We start from the raw sequence: 23355 nt of genomic DNA, 5'->3' as shown, positions 1-23355 counted from the left end.
GAGGAATTGGGGCACAGGTTATGTTCTTATTTAAATAATAATACAAGCAGAATTAGAAAGAACAAAGTGCTGATCCTGCCACTTAAACTGAGGAGGAGGCAAAGGAATAACGAGTGAAGGGTGGTTTCCTAAATAGCTCCCAGCTTTTGTTTCCACTGAAGGAAACAGTAACTGTGCCAGGAGAAGTTGGTTGTGAGACAGGAACAGGAGGAGAAGCTAGAATGACTAGTAACCTGTTCGGGTTTCTCAGGCCTAACAAGACACCCCGAGACCTCAAGGCTTTGCAAAAATAGTCTCGTAACTATTTACAACTTGTTGCACTAGATTTTTGTTTCAAATGCTTTTTGTTCTAACGGCAAGAACATTTTGCTTCTTACTAGCTGGATCTGAAAGATTCCAGAGTCATTTGAAGTACTCAGGAATTCTCTTTAATAAAAGTTCTTGGGAAGTGAGACCAATATTTACTATATAAACCTCTGTATTCTTGAGATAGTATTTCAGAATTTGCATATTTTAGGGATGGCAGACTTGCCTGCTTTTTAAGGTCGGCCCAGGTGCCCTAGAAACTTGGTAGTGCTCTGAGCAAGATAGTCAGTTGGTAGAGATTCACTTAGATTCAGCTTTTGAAAGAAAGGAGCAGTGTTTATTGGCAGAATAGGCAATTGAGAGGGACGGGTAGAGGCTGCGTTTGCATTCTGAGTGGGTGTGACTTCCTTGCTTAAGCACGCGGTTTGTGGCCTCAAAAGTCAGTTGCCTTCTGAATAGTTTCTAAGAAGGCTGCTATAATATAATTTGTGACTGATTAAGCAAGTTAGCCCTTTGCTCCTGACCCACTTATTCTCAGAAAATTTATCTTACATTTGTTGTCTTTAAGACTACCTTCAAGACCCATTTGGAGGGTTAGGGTGTATTTTTCCTTTTGTTCTAAAATAATTTTTGCTTCTGGTTGTAGAAGTAAAACATGTATACTGTAGGACCCAAAAGGATTGGGATAACTCCTGGGTTGGGAGTTCATTTTTTAAGGTGGTCTGTTGTAAATCATTCTGCCCCTTTCTTCTTTCTTTCTTTCTTTTTTTTTTTTTGAGAAAGATTAGTCCTGAGCTAACCTCTGTGCCCATCTTCCTCTGTTTTATATGTGGGATGCCTGTCACAGCGTGGCTTAACAAGCGGTGTGTAGGTCCATGCCTGGGATCTGAACAGGCAAACCCCAGGCTGCTGAAGCAGAGTGCATGGACTTAACCACTACGCCACGAGCCAGCCCCTGCCACTTTCTGAAAGTTCCTAAGTACAGTGAAATATGTAGTTGTCATGAGACTGTGAGTGATCAGCATTACTCCCAGTAACATATTGAGGTTGAGGAAACTATTTAACAATTTTTCTAATCTGGAAAGATTTAGAAAATATTGTACAGATAAAGAACTGACTTGTCAAATGTGATGGTTTTGAATTACTCCAAATAAGCCTTCCATTGCCTAATTAGTAAGCCCCTTCAGCAAACATCTGAGATTTTACTACTTGCCTTGTGCCTGGTATGTAATAGGAACTCAGAAAATCTTAGTTGAAGGAATGAATGGGTGGTAGTTGAAGCCATGAAAGTTGGTGAAGTAGATAGAAGAGGAGGGCATTGAGCAAGGAGAGGAGGCACCAAGGATGTAATATTGGAGACTCATCATTTTCCTGGTGGAAGACACACACATACACACACACACCCCCTCCGCTGAAGAAGGTTGATTGTAAAAGAACAGAAGCCTTAGGAGGTGGTGTGAGAAAGCCCAACAACATGGAGGCTGTTTTATTAAGGAGGGGTAAGCAGCATCTTGGTGGTGAGAAACCAAGGATAATACAATAGTAACAAGTACCATTTACTGTGACCAAGCCCTCTCCTAGCTTCTTTACCTATCTAATCTTCACAAGGGCCTCTGCTAGGTAAATATTATCCTCATTTTTCAATTAAAAAGACTGAATTCCAGACCATTTAAACAATTGGCTCAGTAAGTTAATAGAGCCTGCGTTGTATTCAAGTTTGTCTCTCTCTATTATGCCACTGGATTTGACAATTCAGAACTTACTGGTAACTTTTGAGGAATGTAAATTAGATATTAAGGATGACAATAGATTTCATCTCTTGAGAGTTGCTTATAGAGGTTGGTATTTTCTTGGAATTTTACTGAAATGTACTAGCCTCTCCCTACTGCATACCACACATACTAGAGAAAATATTTGGAGCTTTGCTTACTTGTCACACAAGCTATGCTGCGCTCTGAACATATATTTCCAGAAGTTTCCTTTTTTTTTATTTGGCAGGAACATTTTGAAAAGTAGAAAGTCCACATTGTTTCTTGCAATCAGGATACATTACGTAATTTTTGTTAAGTGTCTCATACGGAATGGACTGAAAAATGTTTCCAAACGTAGCTGTAAACAAATTTATATTTTGACATGACTGTTGGCCTATTGAGAACTAAGAAATGGAGACCTCCAAGTATCTATGCACTGGAACATTTCAGTTCAGTGGCATCTGGTGCACTCTGGTAGTGATGTTCATTACCGTTCTCACTTACCACCCACCTCTCCTCTGTAGCACTTTGCTATCTCTAGATGAGAATCCCGTTACAGGGGCTGGCCCCATGGCCGAGTGGTTAAGTTCACACACTCTGCTTCAGCAGCCCAGGGTTTTGCTGGTTTGGATCCTGGGTGTGGACATGGCACTGCTCATCAGGCCATGCTGAGGCAGCGTCCCACATAGCACAGCCAGAGGCACTCACAACTAGAATATACAACTACGTACCAGGGGGGCTTTGGGAAGAAGAAGAAGAAAGAAAGAAGGAAAGAAAGAAAAGAAGATTGGCAACAGATGTTAGCTCAGGTGCTAATCTTTTTTTATTATTATTTTTTTCCTTTTTCTCCCCAAAGCCCCCTGGTACATAGTTGTATATTCTTCGTTGTGGGTCCTTCTAGTTGTGGCATGTGGGACACTGCCTGAGTGTGGTTTGATGAGCAGTGCCATGTCTGCACCCAGGATTTGAACCAACGAAACACTGGGCCGCCTGCAGTGGAGCGCGCGAACTTAACCACTCGGCCACGGGGCCAGCCCCTCAGGTGCTAATCTTTAAGAAAAAAAAGAATTATGTTATAACTGATGATATAATAGAGATTTGACTACAAGCGCAGCTCTGCCACAAATCTCCATCTTCATCTGAGCTCTCCTCCACCTCTAACATATTCTGTGTCTGGAACACCGAGCCCTCTGCTCTGCCCTTCTGAGCTCTCCACCCTGGTCTTCTAGTGGACACCAACTGGAGAGGCAGCCCGGGTCATGTCAATTTCCCTTCTCTGGGGATACTCCCAGATACACAGAGGTGGGTCCTTGGTGGTCACATCTGTGCAGTGTGACCATATTTCCTGGCACATGAGTGACTGACACAGGGGGAGGCACCTGGACCAAAATGAACCCAGCAACCCTCTCTCATGGGGATTTAAAATTTCAGTGGGGAGAATTTGCCCTTACGTAGAACAGCACCTATAGTATACTCCTTATTGGAGTTTACATACCTGAAAAGTTGTACATTTTTTTAGTTGTAAAAACAAGTATTTCTTCAATATTGGTATATTTTCAATAAAATTTAAAATAGTCATATGTAGTGTTTCTCTTGTAAAGTAAACATACTTTACATATTATAAGAGTTGGAAAAACACTATAAATGAACACATTACAGTATAAAGAAAATAAATATCTCCTGAAATTTTATAACACAGAAGTAACCACTGTAGGGCCAGCCCCATGGCCGAGTGGTTAAGTTTGGCACAGTCCACTTCAATGGCCTGGGTTTGGTGCAGACCGACATCACTTGTTGACGGCCATGGTGTGGCCGCAACCCATATACAAGATAGAGGAAGATGGGCACAGATGTTAGTTTAGGGTGAATCTTCCTCAGGAAAAAAAAAGTGACCACTGTAACATTTTGAAGTATATCCTCCCAGACATAAATATATATATGTAAATGAGATGGTGGGGGTATAATTTTACATAAAAGAAGTCATGCTACATATATTTTACCTTTTCTTCACTTAATATCAATATATTCTATCATCAGTCACTATAGACAAATATTCTTTTAAAGGGTGCATAAATTCCATAATATGATAGATAGTGTATTTTATTTAGCTAATTTTCATGCATAATGTTTATGCTTTTCCGGTATTTCCAATATGTAAACACTTTGTACATATTTTTTTATAAGGATAAGTTCCTAGAAATGAGATTGCTCGCTCAAAAAGTATATATATGTATTAAATTCTAATCAGAATATCATTCTATAAAATAAATTTAAAGGAGGCTTTAGAAATATTTTGAAAACTTTGCTGATTTCTAAAGTGCAATTGATCACAACTTAAGCAATCCAAACCTCATCTTTAAATGAATACCACCAATACCTCAAGCAATGTCATGTTACACAGAATCATCTTGGGTTCCCAAAATTCACTGGTGACAATGTGGTACAAATTTCATTTTCCTCAAAATTATCCTAAAGGCAATGCAGTTCCTGTTAAAATCCTACCGTCTAAATGTTTTTCTTCTTTTCTGTCTCTTTCTTTCCCTCCCTCCTTTTCTCATTCTTTCTTGACCAATTGATTCTGAAATTCACTGAAATAGACATTTTTTCAAAGCAAAGGGCCAAGAAGAGCCAAGGCAGTTTTGAAGAAAAATTAGGTAGGAGGAATCACCTTTATTAGATAGTAAGACTTACCATAAAACTCTAGTAATTTAGCCAGCATGATTTTGATGAAACAGGAGAGAAACGGAACAGAATAGAAAACGTAGCAAAAGCACACTGTGAATATGGAATTTGATAGATAATAGTGGTGGCGTTTCAAATCAGTGGTTAACGGGTTGCTTTTTTATTAAGTGGGGCTGAGACAAATGGTTTTCCATGTGGGAAAAAAAAAAGAAAAAATATATCCCCACCTCACACCATTCTATAAAATCAATTCCAGGTTGTTAAATATTCAAATGGGAAAACCAAAAAATTTAAAACTCTAGCATATAGGAGAAAATATTTATGACCTTAGAGTGATTTTCCTAAAACCACCAAAGCACAAATTACAAAGTAAAGATTGATAAATTTGATTGTTTAAAACTTCTGTACACAACAGCATCAAAAAGATTAAAATGTTCAGGGAAAAAATTAACAGAAAAAGTCCAAGACTTGTACACTGAAAACTACAAAACAAAGAAGATCTAAGTAAATGCAAAGACACTCATTGTCCAGGGATTGAAAGATTTAGTATTGTTAAGATGGAAATACTCTCCAATTGATCTACAAATTCAATGCAACCCCTATCAAAATCCCACCTGACTTTTTTGGAGGCATTGACAAGCTGATCTTAAAATTCATATGGAAATATACAGGACAAAGTCTTGACAAAGAACACAGTTGGAGAATTCACCCTTCCTGATTTCAAAACTTACAGTGTCTGCGGATCCGCCTAGGGTCCAGACGCTGCAGGCGGCCTTCTTCGTGGCCTCAGCAAGTCCTTAAGTCATGGCCTAGCCCCGCCCCGCCCCCTGCCCTCTCCCCCCAAGCCGCATGGCCACCCTGAGCCACGTGCACCGCCAGGGGCCTCCGATTTGCCGCCTCCGAGTCTGGGCCCCACCACGGGCTGCCCGCAGCTGAAGGGCGAAGTTCTGCCCGCAATGACCCACAGGCCCTAAAAGCCCAACTCGGCCAACCGCAAGTGCTGCCAGGTGTGGCTCAGCAGGGTCCTCGAGGCTGGCTGCTTCATCTCCGGTGAGGGCCATGGCCTGCAGGAGCACCATGCCTTGCTTGTGCAGGGCAGCTGCCCTCCAGACCTGCCCGGAGTCAAGCTCACCATCATGTGCAGCGGGGGCGACTGTGGCCACATGCAGAAGTGACAGCCAGGGGCACGCGGGCTGGGGTTCCTGCAGAGCAAGACCCTTCCTTTCTGGGCTCCCACAGTACCCTTGGGAAGCTAGGCCAGCTCTAAAATTAGCAGCTGGTCTTGGGTTCAAATCCTGCCTCCGCCTCTTTCATCAGGACTACCATTAGCCCATAGAGATCCTGGGTGTGAATTAGAAAAAGGCACCTTTCTGCCAACACCCTTGTCTTCCATGTATAGAGTGTTCGCACGAAGGGCCTCTTCTGCTGGCACAGGGCACCGCACTGCCCTCTGTTGGGAAGGGGTTGCAATAAACACAGACCTCCCCCACAGTTGTGACTGAACCCTTATATGCGGTATTTGCCCTCTGTGTGGTCTTGGCAACTGACATCCCCTCTGGGCCTCAGTTTCCTCCTCCAGAAAATAGCTTCATTCATAGTATATCCCCTTTGTTGGGTTTGATGAAGATTAAATTAGATGGTTTATGTGTAAAAAACAAAAGCAAAAACACATTATAAAATAATAGTAATCAAGACAGTGTGGTGCTGGCATAAGGTATACGTGTAGATCAATGGCTTATAATTGAAAGACCAGAAATAAACCCTTGCATTTATGGTCAGTTGATTTTCTACAAGAGTGCCAAGACAATTGAAGGAGAAAGAATGACCTTTTCAACAAGGGTGTGGGGACAACTGGATATCCATATGTAAAAGAACTAATTGGGATCCCTACTTCATACCATATACCAGGAAATCAACTCAAAATGGATCAGAGATCTAAGTGTAAGAGTTAGAACTATAAAGTTCTTAGGAAAAAAATAGGTATAAATCTTTGTGAACTTTGATTAGGCAATGGGTTCATAGATGTGACTCCAAAAGTATAAGCAAACAAAGAGAAAAATAGATAAATTGGACTTCATCAAAAATAAAAATTTTTGTACTTCAAAGGATACCATCAAGAAAGTGAAGACAACCCACAGAATATCTGGAATATATAAATTACTCTTACAACTCCACAACAAAAAGACAACCCAGTTTTAAAATGATCAAAAGATTTGAATAGATGTTTCTCCAAAGAAGATATACAGATGGCTCAACATCATTAGTCATTAGAGAAATGCAAATCAAAACCACAATGAACTACCACTTCATACCCACTAGGATAACCAAAATAACAAGCCAGGCAGTAAGAAGTGTCAGTGAGAGATTGGAACCCTCAGACATTGCTGGTGGGATCAGTCCCTTGGGAAAACAATTCCGAAAATATCATAGAGTTACCATATGACCCAGCAATTCTACTCCCTAGAGAAGTGAAACATGTAGACACAAAAACTGGTACATCAGTGTTCACAGTAGCATTATTCATGATAGCCAAAAAGTAGAAACAAGGGGGCCAGCCTGGTGGCATAGTGGTTAAGTTCATGTGCTTCACTTTGGTGGCCCGGGGTTCTCAGATTCAGACCCCAGGCGTGGACCTGCGCACCACTCGTCACCCCATGCTGTGATGGCATCCCACATACAAAATGGAGGAAGGTTGGCACAGATGTTAGCTCAGCGACAATCTTCTTCACTCGCACACAGACACACACACACACAAAAGTAGAAGTAATCCAAATGCATCAACTGATGAATATCAGATAAGCAAAATATGGCATGTCCATACCGTGGAATATTATTCAGCAACAAAAAGGAATGAAGTTCTGGTACTTGCTGCAACATGGATGAAAGAAACATTATGCTTAATGTAAAAAGCCAGATGCAAAAGTCCCCGTCTTGTATGATTCCATTTATATGAATGCAATCCATAGAGACAGAAATTAGATTAGGAGTTTGCCAGGTGATAAAGCTATTATTTGAATAAGAAATGTTCTGCCCAGTGTGACACCACAAACCGACAGCAAAAGTGAAAAAAAAAGCCATGGACTGAGGAGATATTTGCAGCACCTCACTGATAAAGGGTTAGTAGCCAGACTGACTACCAGGCACCACAGATCAGTGAGAAGCAAGCATCCGATCCAACAGAAAAATGGGCAAAAGGTAGGAACTGGCAAGTCGCAGATTGGAAAAGAAATATATGAATATGCTCGTTCTCACCAGTTCTCAAGTTATTGCAAGTTAAAACAATGAGGTACTATTTTCATCTTTACCAATTTGAAGCCTATAAAAATATGACAGTATTAAATGTTGACAATGTCATGTAGCAACGGGAACTTGTATAAGGGTGCTGTTAGTGTAAATTGATACAGTTGCTTTGGAGAACAATTTGGCAATTTCTAGAAACGTTGAAATATGCATAATAATTGTCCTATCAAGTCTGTATTTAGGTATATATGATAGCGTGGGTTAAAATGAAAAAAATTTTTTTTTAAAGATTTTATTTTTCCTTTTTCTCCCCAAAGCCCCCCAGTACATAGTTGTATATATTTTAGTTGTGGGTCCTTCTAGTTGTGGTACGTGGGATGCCGCCTCAGCATGGCCTGAGGAGCAGTGCCATGTCCATGTCCAGGGTCCGAACCGGTGAAACCCTGGGCCGCCAAAGCAGAGTGCATGAACTTAACCACTGGGCCACGGCGCCGGCCCCTAAAATGAAAAATTTTTTCTCTACTAAGAAATAACATTTTTGTATCAACCTAATGCACACATAATGTGTGTATATTTTATGTACTTTACAATTTTTATATATACATACATATATAAGTGAAATAAAAGTTTCATAAATTAGTGCTTACCCTTGAACTATGCAATGCAATCTGATACTCTATTCTGTATTACTCAATGAAAGTTTTTAACTGAGAGTTAAAAAAATGATCCCAGTGCAGTAAATCGTGTCATGACCCACTGATCGGTTTTAACCTACAGTCTGAACACTGTGTTGGTTTGCTAGGGTGCCATGACAGTACCACAGATTGAGTGGCTTAAAACAATTAATTTCTCATAGTTTTGGAGACAGTCTTGAGATGAAGGTTTGGGCAGAGCTGGTTTCTTCTGAGGCCTCTCTCCTTGGCTTGCAGATGGCCGTCTTCTCCGTGTGTCTTCGTGTGGTCTTCCCTTTGTGTTGAAGTTTTTCCTGTAAGACACCAGTCAGTCGTATTGGGTTAGGGCCCACCCTAATGCAGTCGTTTTAACTTAATTCTCTCTATAAAGACCCTGTCTCCAAAGACAGTCACATTATGAGGTATTGGAGATTAGGACTTAACATATGAATTTTGGGGGCATCAGTTCAGCCCATAAGACAGTGCTTTCCCAAGAAATTCTGCTCGTAGGCATAAGAAGACATCTTTAAGAATGTTTACTGTAAAAATGTAGTAACAAAAAATTGGAAATAACTTAGTTGTCCATTAGAAGGAGAATGGTAAAACAACAACAAAAAACAGTATGGTATATTCATACAATCTGTTACTATATAGCAGTGAAAAGATGAAGCTTTGACTTCCAGCCATGCCTCCCTCTCTCGCCTTGATTTGAAATGCCAAGAAGCTGGGCTGAGAAACCTGGCTTGGGGCTGGCCTGGTGGTGCAGTGGTTAAGTTCCAGCACTCTGCTTTGGTGATCCAGGGTTCACGGGTTTGGATCCCAGGTGCAGGCCTGTGTACTGCTCATCAGGCCATGCTGTGGCGGTACCCCACATACAAAATAGAGGGAAAGTGGCACTGATGTTAGCTCAGGGACAATCTTCCTCAAGCAGAAAGAGGAAGATTGGCAACAGACATTAGCTAAGGACCAGTCTTCCTCACACACACACAAAGAAACGAAATCTGGCCTGTGATCACCAATTACACTGTAATCAAACTACCTGTTGGAGACTTCTGCTGTCCATGCTAAAGGGTAATTAATATATTTATTGCCTCCTGTACAATCTTGGCTTATATATAGGCAAAGGAAGCAGGTTATTTCCAGAACAGCGAAATTAGTTGATGTTAATTTTGGTTTCCTAAAAACAGACATTTTCTTAGCAGAGGAAACTCATATAGCCATTGATCTCCATCCACATGTAGCTAATATGAATAGCAAAAATAAGCATGCAAGGTGAGCTTAAAGTGAAATTCTACTATTAATCCACTAATGATTTTAAAACAATCAGGGGCCAGCCTGGCAGCGCGGCCATTAAGTTCTCACGTTCCACTTCAGTGGCCTGGGGTTTGCCGGTTCGGATCCTGGGTGTGGACATGTGGACTGCTTGTCAAGCCATGCTGTGGCAGGCGTCCCACATATAAAATAGAGGAAGATGGGCATGGATGTTAGTGCAGGGCCAGTCTTCCTCAGCGAAAAGAGGAGGATTGGCAGCAGATCTTAGCTCAGGGCTAATCTTCCTTAAAAAAAAAGAAATCTTCCCTTGATTAGTAATAGTAATACAGCATCACACTCTTGCTTTATGTGAGCAGAATGATGATACCTGTTTTTTAACGTGGAGGGAGTGATGACACAAGTATTTTCTTGATTGCCTTGTTGATGGTGTAATTCTCAAGTCAGAATGACTGCTTGCATGTTGAATCCATAATATGAAATACACAGTAAGAGTGTGTAGCCCATGTTTTGTTTAGAGTGAACTTGAGCTTCAGTCCACGTGAGAACTGAAAGGTATCAGATTTGTGTTCTAGACATGTCCTAATATTGTGTGATTACTGTGGCTCACTTAACTCCTTCTTTGCCAGAGTATTTATTGTGGAAAGAGCAGAGAGCATAATGTGTAATTTCATTCATTCAACAAATATTTATTGAGCTCCTAAAAGGTGCCACTTTCAGTAGTACTACTAGTAATAAAAGGAAACATTGAGTACTTAATATTTGTTAGCACTTAATAAATACTGTCCTGAGTGCTGGATGTGTATTAATGAGCAAAATAAACCTGGTGCTTTCCTTTATGGAACATGATGCGTGTATAGGATAGTAATGCCGTTATTTTTACTTGAATCATGTCACAGATAAAATTTAGCACCAGTACTTGGAGGTCAAGGAATCTTGTTCTCTCTGAGTTCTAACACTTTCTCACCTATCAGAGGTTTCCATATCAGTTGGCCTGTCCCTTCTCACCCTGCAAGATCAGAGGGACCTGTGTTTTGTCTGAGGCCACATTCTAAAAGTTCCTTCATAGTTGAATCTCAATTTCTTAAAATGTATTTAGTTTTAAATGAGGCTGTGATAGAAGCACACAATATTTAAAAGCAAACTAATGGATTAATTTCCTCCTTCCAGACAGTCCAGCCAACTGCGTGAGTTCACGTGGTCCTGCTGGTTTGGCTGTGTCTCACATCAAGGCGGGTATTGACAGAGGCCCACCCACAGCATTCCTGACACATAAATCTGCCATATGTTGTTAGAGACTTACGAGCTCTGAGAATGGCCTGTTTACTAGTATGTTCAGTAAACAGAGTGAATAGTTTAAACAGTTTCATAGTTAAGAAGTGGGTTCTGGTATTAAACATAGTGTTCTTATGGCAAAATGTTTTTTGACACAGTTTTTTAAAGAGATGATGCGAATGTTATTTTTCCTGTGTTTTAAGTGCTTTTCATTTTGCTTTGTCTGGCTTACTAGCTTGTTTATATGTTGTATTTTTAATTTTTAAATGATTTTTTATCTTCAGATATTGGCCCATTTCTAGCTATTCTGTTCTAAACACAATACAACCTTGCTCCTTCATAAAAGTTTAAGTATTAAATATTGATACAAACTTCTACCTCTTTGGGGAAAAAATTGATGAAAACCTAAACCGGTTTTCTGAATAGTTTTCAGAGGTTCTTTAGGCCATCAAATTGAATCAGTACTAACAGACTCCATGTATCATGGCTGTCTGAATGCCTTTCCTTTGTCATATACAACTGTTTCTTCCCACACTGTTCTAACTTGTGGCATTCAAATAGCTTTCCCAAACTAACATTACTAGGATATAATATTCTAAAATATATATATATATATATTTTTTTTTTTTTGAGGAAGATTAGCCCTGAGCTAACATCTGCTGCCAATCTTCCTCTTTTTGCTGAGGAAGACTGGCTCTGAGCTCACAGCCATGCCCATCTTCCTCTACTTTATATCTGGGGTGCCTGCCACAGCATGGCTTGCCAAGTGGTGCCGTGTCTGCACCCAGGATCCGAACTGGCGAACCCCAGGCTGCCAAAGTGGAACGTGTGCACTTAACCACTGAGCCACCATGCCGGTCCCCTAAAATATGTATTTTATGTAATATATATTATACGTAATAATATTAATATGTATATTTAGCCCTTGGATATATATATTAATTAGTTTTTATAGTTAATGTAAATTTTTATTAATTTGTTTTTGTTCGTTTATATCGTATGTCTGATTAGATTGTCTGAGAGGGCAGGAAAGAATCTTTTGTTCCTTTGGGACTTTTTATAGCTCTGGTACAGTGCTCACTTAAAAACGTACTCCTGGTAGATTATGATTGACCGTCCTCACTGCAGTGGGTTGTTTCAATGTTAAGATTAAAGTTAACACACAAACTTCTCTAGTGGAATTTTTCTGTAAAACAAGATTTCCATTAAATTTGGCCAATAAATAAAAAGCTTTGAGTTATGAGATCAAAAGTATAGTAGCTTGGTGTTTGTCTATTAAAATTCAGGTATCCCAAAAGATGAAGCCAGGAATAATCTTAGAATGTTTGGACTTAGGTCACGATGAAGAGGGACAGAATGATTGCATGACAGTTACTGATCACTCTAAGGTTTCCCCTTCTGTTGGATTTCACTTTCTACTTTTGTACAATGCTAGACCACTCTTAGGCAGCCCTGGTGGTCTAGTAGTTGAGATTCAACGCTCTCACTGCCCTGGCCTGGGTTCGCTTCCCATCAGGGAAGCACACCACCTGTCTGTTGGTTGTTATACTGTGGCAGCTGCTTGTTGCTGTGATGCTGAAAGCTGTGCTGTCAGTATTTCAAATATTGGCAGAGTCCCCCCGGTGGACGGGTTTCACTGGAGCTTCTAGACTAAGACAGACTAGGAAGAGGGACCTGGCCACCCACTTCCGAAAAATGTGGCCCTGAAAACCCTATGGAAAACAATGGAGCGTTGTCTGATAGAGCGCTGGAAGGTGAGAGGATGGTGCAAAAGACCGGGCAGGGTTCCGCTCTGCTGTGTACAGGGTCGCTAGGAGTCAGAGTCTCATGACACTAACAACAAAAGGACCACTCTTGTGTAAGCATTTGACTTCTGTGCATAATTTATTTATGTTACCACTGACAACAAAGGCTGGTATAAACCCTGTGTTTCCACCGAGGCCTAGAGCTAGTAATTCTTTGGAATTGTATGGCCAGGTGGCTTTAAGACTATATAGCAGGTAAAACATTTGCAAATATTTTATTCTGAAACTGAATTTACTTTTGATGACTTCATTTGTGAGCTAATAATACTATTTTTCAGGATAGCCTTTCTCTTTGTTGATTTATATTTTTTATTTTCTTTATTAGAGCAAAGGAAGTTATACATTCTCCAACCATAGCATTTTAGGATCTATTTCATAAAATTAAATAATTTGAAAAATCATTGTTAAGCATTGTTCTTAGGCAGTCCTTCTCCCTCTGTTTTTCTTTGCTGTCCTCCTAAAGTGTGTATAACTTGGGGCTCCATGGCCACGCAGTTAAGTTAGCGCACTGTGCTTCGGCGGCCCAGGGTTTCGCCGGTTCGGATCCTGGGCATGGACCTAGCACAGCTCCTCAGGCCATGTTGACGCGGCGTCCCACATGCCACAACTAGAAGGACCTACAGCTAGAATATACAACTATGTGCTGGGGGGCTTTGAGGACAAGAAGAAGAAAAAAAAAGGATTGGCAACAGATGTTAGCTCAGGTGCCAATCTTTAAAAAAAAAAAAAAGTATATATAACTTATTTCTGTTGAAAAAATTGTGCCCTGCTTAGATCTTACTAGACTTGTTTTTACTATTTCTTGTAGAATTCTGAAGGTATAGTTATGCAAATCTATAAGGAGTTAAATTTACCTAATAATCTTTTTCTTACCGTGATTGAAATAAACATTTTTAATCTCCCTTTTAGATTCATCATGTTACACAAAATGGAGGCCTATATAAAAGACCATTTAATGAAGCTTTTGAAGAAACTCCAATGCTGGTCGCTGTACTTACCTATGTGGGATATGGTGTACTCACTCTCTTTGGATATCTTCGAGATTTCTTGAGGCATTTGAGAATTGAAAAGTGTCACCGTGCAACAGAAAGAGAAGAACAAAAGGTAATTGTTAGTCTTTGATTCTGTAAATGGAAGCCTTTTATAGAAGTCTTGGTGTTTTCCCTCATTTGTTTCTTTAAACATTTGGGTATACATTAAAATTAAAATATTGCAGATAGAGTTAAATGAAAACATTCTACAAAGAAAGCTAAAAATAAGGTTAAAGGCATGGAGAAACTAAAAGATTTAACATTGTAATTTAATTATCACAAGAACCTATTCTGTTTTATGGATAAGAAAGTTAAAATTCACAAATTAAGTAGCGTTTCCTAAGATGCCTGGTGTCAAGCCAGCCTTGATGGTATAGTGGTTTAGGTTTAGTGGCCTGGGTTTCCTTCTGGATCACGGAACCACACTACTTGTCTGTTGGTTGCTGTGCTGTGGCAGCTCACGTAGAAGAACTAGGACTTACAACTAGGATATACAACCACGCACTGGGGCTTTGGGGAGAAAAAAGAGAGGAAGATTGGCAACAGATGTTAGCTAGGGCAAATCCTTCCCTGGGAAAAAAAAGGTGCCTAGTGTCATCTTTTTTTTAAGATGTCAGTTAATTTGCTGACACAGGTCTGTGAAGTGCCGAAAGCCATGTTCTTTCTGTTCACGATATCATACTGTATCCCAGGTCTGTTGTGTCTACGGTCTTCTGAAAAGGCTGTATTCTTTACAACTCACGGTGTGTTTTCTCATAGACACGTTATGCGTTGATGTCTGGTTCACCGATCAGCTCCTCCCTCCAAACAAACAAGCCTAACACAGAATGTGGCCCAGCTACTCTGTTTGCAGTAGGAAACAATCTTGTTTTAGTAATGGTAAACAGATAATAATGGTTGTCTCTGAGGAGGAGGACCTCACTCACTTCTTCACTTTTCTCTGTATACTCCTTTGAGCCTCTGGAGTTTTGTACAATATACATGTATTATCTATTTTCAAAAATAAATAAAATTAGGGTGAAAAACGCCTGATTGTAGTAAAAACAAACTTGTTTGTTCTTGGCGTGTGGAGTACGGGCTGGTTGTCCTCTGGTCCAGGGAATATTCTGGATTAGAGAAGGGACTCAGAAGTTAGATGTTTGTGGTCCATTGCGCATCTCACTTTTGTGAAGCGTTAGAGGAGAGAGGCAGATGTGGCAGCAAGGTCACCACTGAGAGAGGAGCCAGTGAACCCTGGGAAAGGATGGCGGTCATGTTGGGAGAAGGGGAGGAGGGCCTCAAGAAACATGGGGAAGGAAAGGACTTCAGCAGTTACTAGGAAGCCAGGACCAATCAGTGAATGGATTGAGGGTTCTGATCCTGGGAAAGCTCGGGAGCCAGGCATTCTCCTCTCACCTCAACCATTCTGCACCCCTCCCAGCCCCAACACCACAAGTTGGCCATCCTTCTCACTGCCTTGAAATGCCTACAAGTTAATTTCATTAAGAAAGTATTTTTTGCGGCCAGCCTCATGGCCGAGTGGTTAAGTTCATGAGCCCCTCCTCGGCGGCCCAGGGTTTCACTGGTTCAGATCCTGGGCGCGGACCCAGCACCACTCATCAGGCCATGCTGAGGCAGCGTCCCACATGCCACAACTAGAAGGGCCCACAACTAGAATATACAACTATGTACTGGGGCTTTAGGGAGAAAATTTTAAAAAAGGAACATTGGTGACAGATAGTAGCTCAAGGCCAATCTTTTAAAAAAAATAAAAATTTTTTCTTTTTTTGAGTACCTAATACAAGGAAAGCCCTGCATGCAGAACCAGTAGGCCAAACTAATTTTCATCATTGAAAACCAGAGCAAATTTAAAAATTTGATTCTCTTTTTTTTCTATTCCTGTGCACCCCACATAGACTTTCTGGCTGGAGAGCACCCACAGTGTGTTCATTTTTCACATCCCTCAGGTGTGGCTTGCTTACTGTAAGTTATAGCTTACTATACAGTTACTGTGTTGGATGGTATTGCAGTTACTTGGTTATCAGCCAGTATCGTCCTACTAGACTGAGTTGGTGGCAGTTGTGACTGCTGAGAGCCAAAGTTTTATTCACGTATTCAAACTAGGAAATCTTTATCTACAAGGACCTCTCATAGTGTTGACACACTGTAGAGACCTAATAATTGACGTGTAGAGGTGGAGGTGGGAGGAGTGCTGATTGTGGCATAGAGAGCGTTCCTGGTTGAGGCGATATTGTAGGCAAAGGCATGAGGAATGAGTGGGAGAACCTGGAATATGGATGTATGAGAAATTGTGTTTTAGCTGTGTGTGTGTGTGTGTGGATTGTCCCTGAGCTAACATCTCTGCCAGTCTTCCTCTATTTTGTATGTGGGATGCTGCCACAGTATGGCTTGATGAGCGGTGTATACGTCCACACCTGGGATCCAAACCTGGGAACCCTGGGCCACCCAAGTGGAGAGCGCGAACTTAACCAGTATACCACTGGGCCAGCCCTGAGAAATTGTGTTTTGAATGTGAAACTAAGAAGGTTGGTAGGCAGTAAGAGTTCCGGGGCAGTTTCTAAGCAGGGGAATGACCAGAGAGTTTGCACAGCTTGTGCTGTGTCAAAGTGTGATGAATGAAACGATGAGGATGCATCTGAATTACTTTGTGAACAAGTAATTCTCTTTGGAACTGTTTCATGTTTCCAGAGGATAAATTGACTGTTTTAAGTATTGGGGCTGCCTATGTGTTCTTAACTATGTGTGAAATAATTGGAACATATGGATTTTATTCCTAAGTAGTTTCTAATTTTGTTGAGGAAAAATAAATACTTCAAACTTATGGGCCTTTGCAAAGCACTCTGCAGGTAAACAGTGCTTGAATTGTATGCAGATGGAGAACAGAAAAGTAAACTGAGTAGCATAGAGTTAATCAGGAAACAGTTCTTGGAGGAAGTGATAGGAGGAAATGTGTGGGACACAGCGGGACATTTGCCTCTACAGTTTGTTTAGAGAAGGACTGTGCTAATTTATTCAAATTAATTTCAGTAGAATTTTCACAGTAGATAACATCAGCAGTTAAAACAGCTGAATCCTGCTATTTTCGTACAAAAATTCAGCTCAGGGAAAGCAGAGGAAGGATCATTCAGCCTTCTGGTAGACTGTGTTTGTTTTCTGATGCTGGATTAGGCAGTAGTGAGAGAGAGAGGCAAATTTTAAAGTGTTGCACTGCAAAGAGGTGAGGGAAAGTGCTTGCTTGGGCTCATAAAATGCAAATTAATGTCACTTCCTCCTTTCTCTGAGTGAGTGGTGGTCACAACCACATCCTTATTTTCTTCTTAATTCCATTACAAAAGAGAGCCCTTGTGACTCTTTTGCTAGTTCTTCAGATATTGCTTTGCATAGACCTGAAATCACATGGTCCCACTAATAAAGTGGAGTTAGCATGAGTTTGTTCTGTTTTATATAAATTGGATAAAATTTTTGAAATTCTTTACTGCTTGATCCTCCGTTATTAGTGGTGTTTTGGATGAATGTTGTTTTTCTCAGTCTCTGGTTTATTTGTTATGTGAGGTCAAGCTAGTAGGCCAAAAACGTGTGATAGATATAACGAAAGCTTGAATTAATAAGAATATTCTAATATCCAGATAGGAAATATCTAGAAATCTAGGGAGTAAATTATGGTAGGTAGTTACCATGCAGCTAACTAAACTTGAAACCAGCGTTTTACCTCTTCAGTTTGTTCATGAGCAGGTATTCAGAACTGGGAGGGATAGGATACTGGGAAGGGACATTATATGTTGACATTCTGATATATTTAATTTTCAAGATACAACAGAAAGAAATCAACTGAAATATATTAATATGTTCCTGGAAGGATTTTGTTCTTGACCTCCTTCAAAAAGTAGCTTACTAAGAATATTCTGATAATTGTCATTTTAGCAGTATCTTTGGAAACTATTAATGTAGTATAGTTGCTTAATGGATTAAGCTGGAGGATTATCAATTGGTTGGGCTCTTTTAGTTCAATGGGTTTAAAAAGAGCTCTACTTTCCATTGTTTTGTGGTGTGTGGGGGAGCCTAGGACAACAGTCATTGATTTGTTTTTGAACAGTTTTATTGAGATATACTTTACATACCTTAAAAGTCACCTGCTCAAAATGTACAGTTGAATGGTTTTTAGTAGTGTTTACAGAGCTGTGCAGCCAACACCATAATCTAATTTTATAACGTTTTCATCATCTGAAAAGGAAACCCCATACCCATTGACAGTCACTCCTTCCTCCCTCTCCCCGCTCTCGGCAACCACTGATCTGCTTTCTGACTCTACACATTTCATATTAATGGTATCATACACTGTGTGATCTGTTGTGTCTAGCTTCTTCCACTTGGCATAATGTTTTTGAGGTTTATCCATGTTGTATGTTTCAGTAATTCATTCCTTTTTATTGAGGAATCATATTCGGTTGTATAGAGTAGTCTTCTGTTTTTATTTACTCTAGGATTGTTTTTTTTTTTTTTTTTCTGCTGAGAAACTATATCCAAAATAAAACTTGGAAAAAGAGTTTTGTAGTACATTCCCACGTTTCCTTTTGCCCTCGTGACATAACTAGGCTTGCAGGTTTCTCTGTCACCTGTTGGGCATTTTTTGTTTGGAGCAACACTATAGCTTTTTTTAGCAAGGCTTTTTTGTCTTTTGAATCTTTTAGGCTTCTGTTTTTTTATTCAGCTTTTCTTTGCGTTCAGCAATTTGGAACTGTTTTTCACTACTAACTGAGAATGTAAAAGTTTAAAGAACTGGTGCCCTGTCTGATAGCCTAAGTCATTTCAAGTTTAAATTGAGTACTGTTGGGGTGTTAAACTGGTAACCTGATTTTCAAATGTTTATGAAAATGGAAAAATCAAGTTAAAAGATGAAAACAGAATTCATGAATCTCTGAGACTACCCATAAGACCTCAACAGTTGTTAGATTCCAGTTTAAGAAACCATGTTGAGGTTTCCTCAGATTTTAAGCTGTATTTTGGTTTTATTTGTTTCTCCCTAAAGCATTTTGAAAATGTCCTGGCAGCTTTGTTAGTAAATAACTAAAAATGTAAAAAAGTGATGTACTGTTTATAGATCCGGCCATCTCTCAGAGCTTGTTAGAATAACACATGAAGGCTGGCCGGTGCTCTGCTCCTGTTTCCTGCACATTCAGTTTTGACTGTTAGGCCTCTGGTGAGTCAGCTGTGTATCAGTTTGTCCTCTACTAGATCATTTCCAGTAGCATAGACATGTTATTTCTCCCACCTTAATAAAAGGCTTTCTCGGGGCCAGCCCCATGGCGTATAGCTAAGTTCATGCGCTCTACTTTGGTGGCCCAGGGTTCACCAATTTGGATCCCGGGCACGGACCTACACACTGCTTATCAAGCCATGCTGTGGCAGGAGTCCCACGTATAAAATAGAGGAAGATGGGCACAGATGTTAGCTCAGGGCCACTCTTCCTCATCAAAAGGAGGAGGATTGGCAGTGGATGTCAGCTTAGGGCTAATCTTCCTCAAAAAAAAAAAGCTTTCTCTTGATCCTACTTTCTCCTCCATCCACCGCTCCATTTTGTCTTCCTTGTAAAGCAAAATTCCCTGACATAGCTGTTTCCACTGTGTTGCTTCCCACTCTTTACTGAACCCAATGCAGTCAGGTTTTTGCCCCCACTGCTTCAACTAAAACAATTCTTCCCAGGGTCACACATGATACCTGTGTTGCAGATTCTAAGTCCTTTCTCAGTCTTTACCCTGTTTAGCCTACCAGCAGCATTTGACACAATTGATCACTCTCTCCTTCTAGAAGCATTTTGTTCACTTGGTTTCCAGGACATTACAATTGCCTGGTTATTCTCCTGCCTTTCTGGCTGTTTTCTCTCATTCTCTCTTGCTGAATCCTCTCCATCTGCCCACCTTCTAAATGTTGATGTGGGTATGGCTTAGGCTTCATCCTTAGTCCTCTTCTTTTCTTTTCCCATCTGTACTCACTCCCTTAGGATCCATTGTCTTGGCTTTTAATACTTCTTTATGCTAACTTCCAAATTTATGTCTTTAGCACTGACTTCCTCATGTATGTCCAGCTGCCCGCTTGACATCCCCACATAGGCATCTCAAACTTTATACATGTACAACTGAGCTGACTTCTCCTTCTATCTATCTAGGTGTCTTCCCCATATCCATCAGTGACAGTTCTCTACTTCCAGTTGCTTTGGCTCAAAATCTTGGGAGTTATCCTTGATTCTTTTTGTCACATACCATGTACAGCCCATCACGAAATCCAGATTCAATGACTTCTTGCCAACCTCCGTTATCACCTGGGTGTCATCCCCTACTGCTTAGCCCCTCACTCATCTGCTCCAGCCACACTGGCCCCTTTGCAGTTCCTTGCATGCACCAAGTACATTTCTGCCTCACTGCTATTGCACTTGCTGTTTGCCTGCCAGGAAAGCTCTTCCTCCAGATAGTCTCATGGATAGTTCCCTCGCTTCCTTTCCATCTTTATTCTACCCTGGCCACTCTAGCTACACTTTTGCATGACTCTGGCATTTTACACCCCCCTTCCTTGTTTGATTTTTGTTTCCATTAATATTTTTACTATCTTACATACTTTATATTTTATACATTGTCTCATTTAGTATCTGTCTCTTCCACCAAAATATAAATTCCAGGAGGGCTGAGATTATTATCATCTTTTTGTTTACTACTGTTTACCCAGTGCCTAGAAGAGGAAGGATTTTTTTGTTTTTGTTTTTGTTTTAAAGATTTTATTTTTTTTCGTTTTTCTCCTCAAAGACCCCCAGTACATAGTTGTATATTCTTAGTTGTGGGTCCTTCTAGTTGTGGCATGTGGGACGCCACCCTTCATGGCTTGATGAGCGGTGCTATGTCTGCACCCAGGATTTGAACTGGCCAACTCCTGGGCCGCTGCAGCAGAACATGCAAACTTAACCACTCGGCCATGGGGCCGGCCCCAACAATGGAAAATTTTGAGTCTTTTGAATTGAAGCATTCACAGTCGGGCGTGTGTGTGCGCACGTGTGTGTACACACGTGCGTGAATGCATATGTACATACAGACACAACTTAGTTTTAGATTTAAGGAAAATGACTGTCTCTACTCTTCAAATCTCATTTTATGCCTTCATGGAGAGCATAGAAACAACAAGGAAGTGGCTTCCTGTCTATAACGTTAAAAACAGGAAAGAACAAACAGTAGTATGACTTATATGAACCGTAGGGAAAACTCTTAACAATGGCTCGGAGATTTTAAAGTCACCAATGTAATAGCCTTTCCCAGGTAATCTTGCCTGATTTTCTTCATGAAACAGAGGTAAAGACAACACTGTTGGTTTTTACAATAAATAGTCCTCGCTGTATAATACCTTTTAGCCATAGGATGACTCCATTTTCAGCACTTTTTCAGGCAGGAATTATTTGGGATTTTTGAATTCTCTTAGTTTAAGTTTTGAAACAATTTGTTTTGTTTCAGCTGTTTCTAGATATATCTTATGAGGTTATTTCCTTCTCAAGAAAAAACATTGCCAAAATAAAAATTCAAAACACCAGGACTTGTTTTTCGCTAGCTTGTCTTTGGTATGCAGGATTATGTTTATTAGCGCCAAATGTCTTGAAATATTTCAGCAGTACTGTAGTAACCTGCAAACAGCATGGCGTGCTTTTAAAGGAAAGGTTTCAGACGTGTAGCCTTCAGTTTCAGTGACTGGGAGTTCTGAAGCACCCCGATCTTTTCCAGATAGGTAGGTGTCGTAGCACCATCAGACAAAGCGGATTTTCTTGTGATCACTTGTTAGGCTCAGTAAATTAGGTTGCTCATTGTGTTGAATTAGGCAGCTCAACAAACTCTGTCATGGAAAATTTTCAGAATAATTTGTATGTCATAGAATGTGTGGGGTTAAGAACATAGACTTTGAATTAGAAGACCTGGATGACTTCCTGGCTCTGCCTCTGGCTAGTTCCCTAAATGGGACAGCCATTTTGTCTTTCTGAAATTGTGAGTAATATCTTCTCTAAGAGGGTGCAGGGATTTTTAAGAGAAAGTATACGTAATTCAAGATATATTGTAAGTACTCAGTAAATGGGAACTTTTTATTGCTAATGTGATTATTCATCATCTTTATCATCATCATATAAGAGTATTTGGACATCTGTGTTGGGCCAGAATTGTTCTTAATAAACATGGACAATTGTTATAAAGTCAACTTCTGAAAGTGGTAGCACCCAGCCTTTAAGATCCCTCATAATCTTAAGGCCCACATAGGCCCTAGAATAGGTGGGACCTGTTTATTTTAAACAATATAGGATGTTTTCTAGAAGACTCAACCTCAAATAGGCTTAAACAATAAAGGATATTTATTGGCTAATTATTGAGGTCCCCCCAAACTACTTTTGGTAAGGTCTTCGAGGATCCCTATGTAACAAATTCATGATTTTGAGTATTTCTCTGAGGCTGGTGGTAGAAGTCACTTAACTGGTGAGTACTTCAGGTCCAACAATCCCAGTGTAGTCTCAACTAGATATTGTTCTCTGCTTATCATATATATGATATATGATATATCATATATACATGTATGCACTAGTATACGGGGTTCATGAAAGGTCCTCAGGAAACACATCCGTGAATAGTGCATCCTTAAGGCTCTTTGAACGTGACTCTGTCGTTGCCACTCACCCGTCAGGTAGGTACTCTCTCTGGGCAAGCATACCTTTACAGTACTTGTTATGTTGTATCCTAACTTTACCTGTGGGCCTCCCCACTGTACTAAGATCCTGAGGAGTGTAGAGGGTGTGTCTTACTCATTTTTATCTCCACTGCCTAGCTTAGTGCCTGGGAAGTACTGCTCAGTAAATGTTTGTTCAGTGACCGAGCAAACAAGTGTGAGGTTGGTCCTGACTAGTCATTTCACAGTGACTCAACTGAGGAGGAAGAAGAGGGGGATGGACACGTGGAGTGGGATGTGGGGGCAGAGGGAGGAGAGTGGGAGTAGTGGGGGTGTCATTGTTTGCAGATAGCTGCCTTGTCTTTAATGTATCCCAAGTCTAGCAAAAGTGTTCAATAAAAGATATGTGAATGACTCAATGAAAAGATAAGTCCTGGTTTAACCCTGGTCCTAGAATATTTAAAGTGTTCGAGATATTTTTGGAAACAGACATTCTCATTACCTAGAGCTGGGATCCTGAGTAGTGGTTCCCTTCCATCCCCTTTCGTACTTCATTGCTCAGCTGCAGGGAGTGTGCTTAGCTGCCCTCAGATCTCTCTACCTAGCTTTCTTTTTTTTTTTTTTAAGATTGGCACCTAGGCTAACA

General features: G+C 40.4%; 1 protein-coding gene across 2 annotated transcripts in view; it reads left to right on the top strand.

Annotated features, from left to right (window-relative positions):
- The window catches only part of SPTLC2 (serine palmitoyltransferase long chain base subunit 2), a 99036-nt gene that overhangs the window by 5753 nt on the left and 69928 nt on the right, over positions 1–23355 (top strand). For both annotated transcript variants that reach the window (XR_006530276.2, XM_044774097.2), the window contains exon 2: positions 13909–14103. Coding sequence is in view for 1 of the 2 variants with exons in the window: in XM_044774097.2 (XP_044630032.2) it covers positions 13909–14103 (195 nt within the window). In the remaining variant the exon portion in view is untranslated. The remainder of the gene's footprint in view (positions 1–13908; positions 14104–23355) is intronic.

This window comes from Equus asinus, chromosome 7 (assembly GCF_041296235.1).
Source record: "Equus asinus isolate D_3611 breed Donkey chromosome 7, EquAss-T2T_v2, whole genome shotgun sequence".
NCBI lineage: Eukaryota > Metazoa > Chordata > Mammalia > Perissodactyla > Equidae > Equus > Equus asinus.
The sequence above is the reverse complement of the archived record's forward strand: the minus strand, read 5'-3'. Positions and strand labels throughout refer to the sequence as shown.